Genomic DNA, 12066 nt, shown 5'->3' on the forward strand with positions numbered 1-12066 from the left:
CACAGCATTACTATGTAGCTCACCTAGTGAATGACAATAAGGTCATTCCAGTCTGCTGTAACCTAACAACAGAGAACACGGTGTCAAGCACAAGCAGGAAATGGGTGTGTTTCAGTGCACAAACTTGCTCTGACTTCCCCTGTGCAGTCATTCCAGTGTGATCAGCTGAGGCGTGAACCATGTCTACCCTTCTTATAGTCGTGGGACTTGTTGTAGGTGTTGCCTACATATACCGTCACATTGTGGTGAAGGGAAAACAGTGCACCAGCAAGGCAAAGCTGCATGGGAAAACTGCGATTGTGACTGGTAAGTGAAGTTTCTGTTTTGTAGGTCAGGGCTTGTGATCAGGGTGGCAGGAAGTCGTGTCCATATGATTTTTTCTATAATCACTGGATGTGTGCACCTCATAACAACATCAACAAAGTTTGCATTAAGAATCAGCTCATACAGCTCTTACTATAACTTCCATATCAGTAAGACAGTGACTGAACCAGTGCTGCGTCTCTGTCAGTACAACTCTGCAGGGAAACAGAAGCAAATCTGAGTAGAAAGTGCAAGTATGAGGTCCGGTTCATAACAAGGTCCTTATAGTCTTGAAGAATCAAGACAATTGCGCTCCTTTCTTTTTTACATTTAGATTTACGTTAACATTGAGGGCATTTAGCAGATAGTTGGATATAATAGCCTCAAAAAATAAATGGTACATTTTGAGTTAATTAAACTTCAGGTAATAGTTTTCTCACTTTTTAAGTAACTGCTTATTAAAGATGCAGCTGACATTTGTAATACTGAATGAACACTGTGCAGATGATCTATAAACATTTGAATAGCCATTATTAGGGCCCTATAATTTCCGCGATCACGGAATCACGGACGGAATCGCGGAATCGGCCGATTAAAACGGAATCTACTTTTCAACGCGGAATATCGCGGAATTTGACATAATCTGACTGCACTGATGTTTTCATCTGGAGGAGGAACGTACGTCTGGGGAAAACTGCATGGAGGGAAGCACATCTGAGTGACACAACAAGCCCCTTGCACAAACTGAGCCCCTCCCCTTTCAAAACAATGCAAGCATGGCGAAGCGGCTGCCAGCGGCTCCGTCTGCATCTGCGAAAAAACTGCGGAACTCCACGCTAACCCCGCAGTACAGAGCCGAGCAGTTCCCAAACGACTTTCATGTGTCAGGTGAACTGTTATTGTGCAGATTCTGTCAACACTCCATTGACTGGACACGAAAAAATACATGCAGTGACCACATAATGTCAAAAAGTCATGTGCGAAATAAGGAGAAGTACAGTAATGCCGGCAAGACCCCTACAGACATGCATTACTGCGTCTATATTCAAGTCATCAGACTCAAGAAAAGAGTTTGTTGAAGACTTTGTGGCTGTGTGTGCTGAGGCCGACATCCCACTGGAAAAGATGACAAAACTGCGTCCGTTTCTATTAAAGCACTGCAAACAGGGAGGAGCACTACCTGAAAATGTCAGCAGCCTTCGCCAAATTCACCTCCCCCGAGTGTTTGAACAGCATATCTCCTCTGTGCTCCAAAAGATCCGTGGGAAAAAGTACTCCGTTGTTGTGGATGAGACCACTGATGCAAGAGACTGCAGCGTCCTTAACATAGTCATTGGTAAGTTAATGTGAATTTAACAGCCTGTAGTATTACGGTCATCACTCATATCAGTTTGTTAAGTGAATTATGTGCTAGAATTTTTAACTTTTGTTGTTACATGTATAACAATGTAATAGGATAACTGAATATAGGTTTTTTTAAAGGATGATTAATAGGTAATGCATCAGAATCAGAATACAACTGCTTGATGTAAATCAAGATATGAAATTGTAATAGAAGTGGAAATATTGTCCATTTCCTTTCCCTATTTTATCTTCTTTTTTATCTGATATTTTTTATTAACATGTTCAAAATAAAATAATCACATCAAAATCATATCAGCACAGCCATATAATATATATTATTATTATTTTTAATTTACATCAATAAATGAAACAGACTTTTAGAACTACATATGCAAGCTAATGTTTGTTCTTTTATTACAGGAGTTGAAAACCAATACTTTCTTGTGGATCTTGTCTTCATGGATAGATGCAACTACTCAACAGTTTCCCAAGCCATACTAGCCTCCCTCCATAGCAACAGTCTGGATCTGAATGATGCCTGGGCAGTGGTCACAGATAATGCAGCCTACTGTCTGAAAGCATACAGGGAGGTCCTGAAAGGAGTGATGCCAAACAGTGTCCATGTTACCTGCCTCTGCCATATCATCAATCTGGTGGGTGAGACCTGGCAGCATTACAAATACTTCTCTGATGCTACCTCACTAGTGACATGGATGATATCTGTCTTCTTCAAGAAGCCTGCCAGAAAGCGAAGATGGGTGGCCTTCCTCATTAACAAGGAGTGTGTGCAGGCCAAGGTTCCTCCTGAGGCAGTGTGTACCAGATGGAATAGCTGGTTTGAGGCTGTCAGATATCATGCAGAGCATGTTCACCTGTACAGACAGTTTTTGTTGGCAGAAGAATCAACAGGTATGGCAGTCAGGAACGTCCTCAGCCAGTTGGAAACAGAGGAGAAGGTACAGACACTCACTCTCAAGCTAAACTTCATCTCAGAAGCCTGCTCCAAACTGATGACATCCCTGACCATCCTGGAAGGAACCCACAGACCCACAGCAGTGTCTGCATACAATGTCATGAAGGATCTTGGCTCCTACCTTATTAATGGAACAGCAAAAACATGTGGTTATGGGCCCAAGACTGATGAGCACCTGAGGGAACTGGGGGTTCAAGAGAAGAGGAACGTGCTGGATAATCTCCATGATGCCTTTCATTTGGCTTTCACAAAGTTCTCAAAGCACTGGGACACACATCCAGCCAGAGATGTGTACAGGCTGACCAGGGTCTTTGATCCCAGACAGGCTCCAGCTATGGAAAAACAGATCGAAGCCTACTCAACACTGAAGCCCATGGCTAACCCATGAGCAGAGCTCAGTGAGCAGTGGCCTATCAGCAATGTGTTTCCAAGGAGCCCCTGCCAACTGATATGGACCTTGCAAACTACTGGAAAGGCCTGAGTGCAAGATTCCCAAGAGTTGCAGAGATGGCTATGCCCTTCATCTACTTCCCAGTCAGCTCAGTTGATTGTGAGCGGAGCTTCAGTAAATACAAAACTCTTCTCACAGACAAAAGAGAGACACTCACTGAACTCAACACTAAGAGGCTGGCGATCATGTATTTCAATGGTGATGTCGCTGATAGGTGGAACACTTGAAGTAATTTATGTGGACTAACTAGTCCTACAGCTTAAATAGCTTGTTTAAGTTACGTTTGAAGAAGTTATGTTATGTTGTTGTTTTATGATAACTCAACTAAAGTTTAATTACTTGGTGCTAGTTTTTGATGCACTTTAATGTACCGTATTGTACTTTATTGAGGAAATGTGTTTTTTGTCTCCTCAGTTTATTACTTGCTGCTTGTTTTTGATGCACTTTAATGTACCGTATTGTACTTTATTGAGGAAATGTGTTTTTTTTGTCTCCTCAGTTTTATTACTTGCTGCTTGTTTTTGATGCACTTTAATTGTACTGTATTGTGGAAATGTGTTGTCTGTCACAACAATAAATTTATTAAGTTAATTTCTATTTTATTTGTGTACATTTAGTCATTGACATTAAAAATACACAGTTTTTGGTAGTAAAAGGTTAAAAAAAAAAAAAGGTATTCTAAAAAACTATAATGGAAAAAACGGAATTTTAAAAAATTAAAACGGAAAAAACGGAATTTGGGGAAAAATAAAACAGAATTTGGGAAAAAATAAAACAGATTTTATAGGGCCCTACATTATAAGGTTACTACTAGTTGTAGACTTAACAGTTGTTTAATAAATGTTTTTTTAAAGTATTACATTGCTTGTTAACGTTAAACTAATTTTGAACTTAAGTTGACTTAACTATGAATGTACTATTTATGAATTATGGTTATTATAATGTGTTATATTTATTTTAAATAAAGTCAAGTTTGGCTTCATCCTCCTTTTAAAATAATTTCAAAATCCTAAAACAATTTAGTTATACTGTATGTACCCAGTGTCGGGCAAGCTACAAATAATGCTCAGAACAGCACCAAACTTCAGCAACATCACAAACAGGGTCCCAGCACATATTTCAACGCATCAAACATTTGATATCGTTGCCGGCTTTATCGGAAAAGATAAGCAAAACTCACCACCCGAGGAGCCTCCTTGATGTGGGGAAGCCCTGCGAGTCGATTACCGAGTGCAGTAGAGTCCCGCTGTAATGATATTCACTGGGCTGCGGAACTCAACTGCACTCGGTAATCGACTCACAGGGCTTCCCCACAACGAGCCTGCAGCTGAGGTGAGTTTTGTTTATCTTTTCCGACAAAGCCAGCAACAAATGTTTGATGCCTCGAAATATGTGCTTGGACCCTGTTTCTAATGTTGTTTCAAGCTAATAATTTTGACTAACCACCATACTTTGGTTTTGTAGAAATTGCATTTTTGTTGTACCCTCTGCTGGTTAAAAATCACAAAAGTAATAATTCAGAGTAATGTAAACTTTTCAAATGTTTCTCTGTTCCCTCATTTCCCCACCACTTACCTCCTGTATGTAACGTATTTATAAATTATTTAAGTTTGTCTTTTTGTTTCGGGATCAATTTGTCTTTGTCCTCCTCACCCTCTGACATCTTTCCATCAAGTAACGTAACTCACTCAAACTCGCCTGACTGTATTCCCCTGCAGCAGAGACGTTGTAGGCATAAGCCCCAGGATTGGTCCTTGATGTCACCGTCATACGGAAGTGCTTCTGTCGGCTCCACATGCACAGCCGTGAATGGCGTTGGCGTCACTGACTGATCCTTTTATTTCATACCGCAGCAGAGCGCTCCGCTCCGCTGAGCTTCTGAGATGTTCGGAAAAATGTAGCTTTTGTGGACACTACCGCACTACTTGGCTACAAAAAGAGCTAAGCTACTGAAAAACTATTTGATTCAGAAAACAGCGACTACCACCACGCTACTGAGAAATGTAGTTAAAGTAATGACGCCGCTACTTTTTGCCGCTACTTGTGTTGGGCAGTAACGCCGGTACCTGTAGCGACGTTACTGCCCAACACTGTATATGCCTTTTATCTGTTTGCAGAGTTAACAAAAGTATTTGGAGCGAAGCCGTCCTGACCCCCTTGTGGTAGGAGTGTGTATGGGAGGAGCTGAGCCTGCTATCTACCTGGTTACAGTAACCAGATAGACAGCAGGCTGTTCAGTTGCTCAACTGAAATTGGGCAGTTCACTGACAACTGTTTTGCTGCAGATCTAAATCCAGTATCCATGTAGATAAGTGCTTGAATTTGGGAAAATTCAGTTCTCATTTAATTCACATGTGTTCGGCAGTCATCAGCAAATCATTAACAAGTCACATTCTGAATTTCTACAGTGAATTAAATAAAGTAATACATTAGTCAGTAAATTCCTAATAGGAACAAGAGTTAGTATTACATATTATAAGTAATAGTGTATAGTAAGTGTGTGTGTGTGTGTGTGTGTCACACAGTCACGTAAGTGTCAAGTAGTGCCACCTGAGTGATGCAGTTTTTTTCAGGACCATTATGAGGAATCTGATATGGAGTGGGCAGAAAGTAATATTAATACTTATAATAATAACAATAATAATAATAATAATAATAATACATGGGGTATGAGGTATTTGGCTCTTTGAGTGCCATACATTCCATATTTGTTGGACATGCAAATAAAACATGTATCACCTATGTCATCACAAGGCAGCAACACAGGTATTGGCAAGGCTACAGCCATCGATCTGGCTAAAAGAGGAGCCCGAGTCATTCTGGCCTGTCGCAACAAGCAGAGAGGAGAGACTGCTCTTGAGGAAGTCAAGAGGGTGAGTAGAAATCATGCTCTACTTCTTCTATTAAGAATGGCTGATTTACTGCCATTTACCAAGAAGCCTCTCTGACCTCACTGCCATACTGACGAGCCTTTGGGGACCACATGTCACACAGAAGCTACCAGATGCTCATAATGATGCTGTGAGGATGTTTTTCTGTGTAGAAAGTTTATACATGGCATATGTTTGTTGGGGTAAGCTGTAGCTGATATCTGCATCCCTCTGCTTGTTGTCTTCCTCTAACAAATGCTGTTGCCAAACACTTTGGCTTTCTGGAAAATATCCTTGGTGGTCATGATGCTACACGGAGATGACATTAATAACAAACAAGTGTTTCCCAAATGTTCACAGTGCTTTTTTTTATTTTATATTAAAGGGATATTCCAGTGTAAGCTTAATCCATGTGCTAACACACCTTGACACCGAGTACGACCCCCCCCCCCCCAGAGATAAAGTTTGCGGACCGCTAGCTTACGTAGTTTTAGCATCCTCAGAAACAACAACAATACACTGCAGTAAATGAGTCCAAGTATAAATTGCCATCAAAAAGCCAAAAATAATGCTCAGAACAGCACCAAACTTCAGCAACATTACAAACAGGGTCCCAGCACATATTTCAACGCATCAAACATTTGATATCGTTGCCGGCTTTATCGGAAAAGATAAACAAAACTCACCACCGAAGAAGCCTCCTTGTTGTGGGGAAGCCCTGTGAGTCGATTACCGAGTGCAGGAGAGTCCCGCAGTAATGATATTCACTGAGCTCCGGAACCCTTTAACCACTCATTCAGTATAAATAATTTCTCACTATGTCCCACAGGAGAGCGGCAGTAATCAGGTGGTGTTCATGCAGTTGGATCTGGGAAGTCTCAAGTCCGTTCGCATCTTTGCCGACAACTTCTTAAAATCTGAACCCAGACTGGATCTCCTCATCAACAATGCAGGTAAGATTGTTCATTGCCCTTAATTTGTATCACAGTGCGACACACCACACTTCTATTTTCACTGCTCATTTCAACATTTATTTTAACAACAACTTTAAATTACAAGTTTAATGCAGAGAGACAGGATTTACCTGGATAATTTAACACAGTATGTTTTGGGCAGAAGTTGTAAATGTTTCATGATTCGATACTGTCATACTCATATAAAGATAAGAAAGAAACAAAGCATTCATTAAATATATACATTGGAATTGGTGTGTATAGCTGACCTCAACAGTTGTTATGGTACATTCTTTGAACTTTTAACATTTCTCATTATATTTACATCCACAAAATAAGTTCCTGGGCCCCTAGCATGACCAAAGCCACTTTTTGGGTGAAGAGGACCGGAAATCTGTCTGGATTCGACACAGAATAACAGGGTTAGGACCAAAATGCAGATGACAGAGCTGATTCAGTACATTGATCTGTTTTACAAACATGACTTCTAATGCTTATATTTTGAAGTGTCAAAATCAGACAGGCAGTCCAAAACAAGGAAATAGATCCAATGAGAAGCAGGCAGAAATGCAAAGTGCAAATAATCAGCAGGCAGGCATGTACAGATCACAGTTAAAATGTGTATTGTGTATTTATTATGACTCTGATCCTGAACCTACAGTATATCATATTAGTTTAATGTGTCCTTTAAGTGTGTTTCTTTTCAGTACAACCGGTGTATACATGTTATTACAGCTGAGTCATGTGAGACATCATCTAGTTACCGTGACCTTACTGTGCTGACAGCTCTGTGGTTTCTGAGCTTGACTTAAAGTACGGTAGTCTCTCAAACTGACTGGAGAGATTTACTGCACTAATAAACAGGATTATAATCCTATAACGTCACTGAAGTCTATGATAAAATAATTCTGCGATAATTTAGAACTGGAGGAAGGAGATCGGAGTCAGCTCAAAGTTCACAAAAGGTTTTAATCTTGTACAAGAGGAGCATTCACAGAGCAACACGCAGGTTTGTTATCAAAGTGAAAAGCATGGTATTTATCTGTCTCTGTGGGTGTGTTTTCACTCTGATAACTACTAATTTATTCCCTTCTGCACTTAAGGAAATAGTTCACAGAGAAGGAAGTGTTAACCTTCAGTGATTATTCAATATCTTACATGGGTCATAAAACAACCTAAAATGAGGTCACAAGTCACAGGTTACAGGTCATGTTAAACAGTTACATTGAACATTCCTGTGTAAGACTTCATTTCACCTCTCGCTTAATGAAGCACACAGTTTCCATCACAGTCTAAACTGTCATTTGAAGTTGGAACAGAAGTTGCTTATAAGTCAGGTCATTTCCCTGTGTGTTGTTCTGGTTACGAACACTCTTCTGACCCCTTGTGTTCTGACCTGTGGAAATCATTCTATAGCAATGTTACCATTATTTGAGATTTTACAATGTGCCACACATACCTAAATGTGTGCGACTGATGAATGAATGAATCCAAAGCATCAGAAACAAGACACAAGCTGTAATAGTCTCTGAAGAATGTCAAAGCAGAAAGTTTCACTGTATCAAACATAAAATAAACAATCCTCAGTGACCTCCTTGGGAGCAGATTGACCACACACAGTCCAGCTATATTACGAGGCTTCAAATAAGTTTTGTTTCTATGTATACTGGAGGATAAGAAATGTATGCTTATCTGGGTCAAGGAATCACTATACTCTCCCACAGATATAAAATGATTTTTAAGCCTTGTTTTGACTGTCACAGGTATTTACATGCAAGGTCGAACTGAGGACGGACTGGGGACAATGTTTGGCATCAACCACATCGGTCACTTCCTGTTAACCAACCTGTTGCTGGACCGGCTGAAGGAGTGTGGACCAAGCAGGGTGGTCAACGTGTCATCAATGGCACATAATTTTGGAAAAATTGATTTTGACTGCCTAAACACACAAAAAGCTCTGGGACTAGGGACGTCATTCATGGATGTTTTACAGATCTACTCTGACAGCAAGCTGTGCAATGTCCTGTTTAACCATGAGCTGGCTAAGAGACTGCAGGGAACTAAGGTTACCTGCTACAGCCTCCATCCAGGTCAGTGGTCTGTCACCGGTCAAATCAATCAAACATGTTCCTTAGAATAGAGTATAAGAGACAGTTATTTTGTAAGTAAGTATTGAGGACAACAATGTAGGTTGATCAGTCCTCCACTTTAATCCAGACTGAAATACTTCAACAAATATAAAAAAGAATTGCTATGGAATCTTTATGGTGCCCTGACAATGAACCAAAATGACTTTGATGATCCCTTGACGCAAGGCCACTAGCATGACTAAAGACCCTTTTTCGGGTGAGGAAGATAGGAAATCATGGCTGGATTGAGCAGAAAAGCAGATGACAGCTGATGCAAATCAGTGATCTATTTGCAAAAATGACTTTACGGCTTACAGGACATTAGGCAAGAGTCAAAATCAGACAAGTGATCCAAAAATAAATCCAAGGAGAAGCAGGCAGGAAACCGAAGTGCAAAGAATTAGGCAAAGGGTTAGGTAGGCAGGTACTGATGACATTGTTCCAGGTAACAGACTTACAAAAGAAGTTGTTTTGTTGGAATTTAATTGAATTTCTGTGTAACTTCTACACCAACACGACCATAAACAAATAAATATACTAACTTACTAACTTAATCATAATTGAGTATTTTTACAGTTGCAGTGAAAGATCAAACATTTTCTGTATTTCACAGGGGCTATCAACTCCGAGCTGGCGAGGAACACCAGCTCAGTAATTCAACTGCTCATGAAACCTGTGACTGCTTATTTCTTCAAGAACACTGTCCAGGGAGCCCAGACTACCTTGCACTGTGCTCTCCAAGAGGGCATTGAACCTCTCAGTGGACGCTATTTCTCCAACTGCACTGTGAGAGAAGTCTATGATAAAGCCAAAGACGACGCTGCCGCAAAGAAGCTGTGGGAGCTCAGTGAGAGACTGTGTGGTCTCCCATAAAAAAGCTTTCCATCAACTTCTTGATATTGGGTCGTCATTGTTTACCTACCTAATATGCACTGCTTCAACATTCCTCTACTAATACAACAAAGAAGGAGCCCACTAGACAGATGCTCTGGGAGTTAACAGAGCAGTTTTTACCATGCTGTTTAAGTTGATTATTTTGTGTATTGTATGTGTAAGGTGTGAACTCTGGCCTGATATAAATAAACAATCTAGTAAGTGGTTTGTCACTGGTTTGGATTGGGCAGGGTGTGGTAGATATAGGTGATGACAGGTATTACATCAAACTGAATTTAACAATGTGTCAAAAAGAATCTGATGACAGACACATTTAGTTTATCACCTCAAACCACACCCACACATAACTGATGCAGAAGTCTTTTTAAATTATCTACATACATTTATTTGGTGACTGTAGCTCAGGAGGTAGAGCAGTTGTCCACCAATCAGGTGGTCATGGTTTGATTCCCAGCACCTGATCCCCTGTGCAGTCTGCATGTCAAAGCATCCTTGGTAAAATAGTGAACCCAGATTTTCTCCTGGTGGCTGTATGGCATGTGTTTGAGCATATGAATAGTTATCCTTCATGATGAGCAGGTGGCACCTTGCATGGTAGCCTCTGCCAAAAGTGTATAAGTGTGTGTTTGAATGGGAGAATGTTTCATATGATATAAAGTGCTTTGAGTGGCTACCAAGATGAGAAAGGTTACAGTGGCAAACTGCTTGAGGGTGCATTGCCCACACTTAACTGTGACAAAGCCAGAATGGAGAGACTTATTATTTGAGGAATTATTTGAGACATTTTTTAAATATCACAGTGTCGATATCAGTTTTTTGTGACATCTCTAGCAGGAGGACCACAACACGTGTTTTCTCTTTTACTGCATGAATGGGGGAGGGGGACATATGTTACTGACCAAACACACTATAACAGTGATTACCTGTTGGAATATAGAGCTTTTTAATTATAATTCATTTCAAGATAAATATATCACTCACAGTGAGAAAAAGTGAAAAAGTTGGTTGCAATCTTGCATGCCAATAAGATGTGTTTTTGCAACATATGACCAATCACAAAAAAAGGAAAAGTCTGTGGGCAGCGGACTGGAATATGTTGTAAAGAAAAGCACAGAAATACTGGACAAATATAGAAGAATTTAAACACATAATACAAACTAGAAACACACAATAGCAGTGACTGAATGTAGACAGGACAGCCAACAATACCACACAAAAATACTGATTGTGAATGTGTAAAATTAATATAGGCTTCATCGTCATCATCAGGGCATGAGAAGGCCAGATCTGATGATAATCGCATGTGTATTCCATTGAAATAATGTAGCCTATTGCTTAGATGTGTTCTTACGGTGTGGGTTCAACAGTTTCAGCCAAACAGCCAACTGGACTCTTTAAATATTAAAGTACAAGGTTTAAGTGCTTCAATCTGTCTACGATGTAAGATGGTATCATATTAAAAAAGCACAATAATAAGGATTTGATATGGCTCACAGCCAACAGAAAGAAATGGGCCATAGGAGTACACCCCTCACCTAACTCCTTAGGATCTTCTATGAATGATGATGCCATTCTCAAGAGAATTGCGTGATCAGCAGGCAGTGTTTGATCTGTTATCTCAGACACAACCTACTCTGGAGAAGGTTAGGTGCACAGCATAAATTCCCACGGTGATGGTAAGAAGTGAACCATTTTGAACTAGCCCCGAAGACCCTGGTTTATCACTTAAGTTGCTTGCTCACCTTAAATCCTGTTTAATAATACAGTACAACACATATCCCACACAGAAACTCGGACACTGCCATTGTCATCAGTTAGCTACTAGCCTACTTGACTACACTAACACCTTAATAACTCTGTTCTTTATCTAACTAATGTTAGGCTAGGAGCTTTCTTGTTGTGTATGTTGCAGTGAGGGGGAGATTATATTAAGCCATACAAAAGGTTGATAGAGAATATTTACCAAATAATCACAAACTCACTACAGGGACAAATATATCTGAAGTAAAAACAGTAAAGGGAGGGAGAAGATCAAATGAACTATGGACATTTTTACAAGATAGAGGAACATCCTAACCTGGAGAAAGAGAGAGACTATCAAACGTGATCTAGAATCAGCAGTTTAAGGTTAGCACCGGTAAAGTACAAG

The 12066-nt window shown here is 40.1% G+C and overlaps 2 protein-coding genes across 2 annotated transcripts; both read left to right on the forward strand.

Moving 5' to 3' along the window:
- Positions 1–62: 62 nt before the first annotated feature.
- dhrs13b.1 (dehydrogenase/reductase (SDR family) member 13b.1) lies at positions 63–10565 on the forward strand. Its single transcript, XM_037122937.1, has 5 exons — positions 63–306; positions 5826–5944; positions 6771–6894; positions 8658–8984; positions 9637–10565. The coding sequence occupies exons 1-5, from the start codon at positions 180–182 to the stop codon at positions 9894–9896; spliced, it is 957 nt and encodes a 318-aa protein (XP_036978832.1). The 5' UTR covers positions 63–179; the 3' UTR covers positions 9897–10565.
- On the forward strand, positions 322–3520 carry LOC119033181. Its single transcript, XM_037122924.1, has 2 exons — positions 322–1639; positions 2068–3520. Exons 1-2 carry the CDS (start codon positions 1279–1281, stop codon positions 3006–3008), a joined length of 1302 nt encoding a protein of 433 aa, XP_036978819.1. The 5' UTR covers positions 322–1278; the 3' UTR covers positions 3009–3520.
- Positions 10566–12066: the final 1501 nt, after the last annotated feature.

The sequence above is a fragment of the Acanthopagrus latus genome, chromosome 2 (genome assembly GCF_904848185.1).
Source record: "Acanthopagrus latus isolate v.2019 chromosome 2, fAcaLat1.1, whole genome shotgun sequence".
NCBI lineage: Eukaryota > Metazoa > Chordata > Actinopteri > Spariformes > Sparidae > Acanthopagrus > Acanthopagrus latus.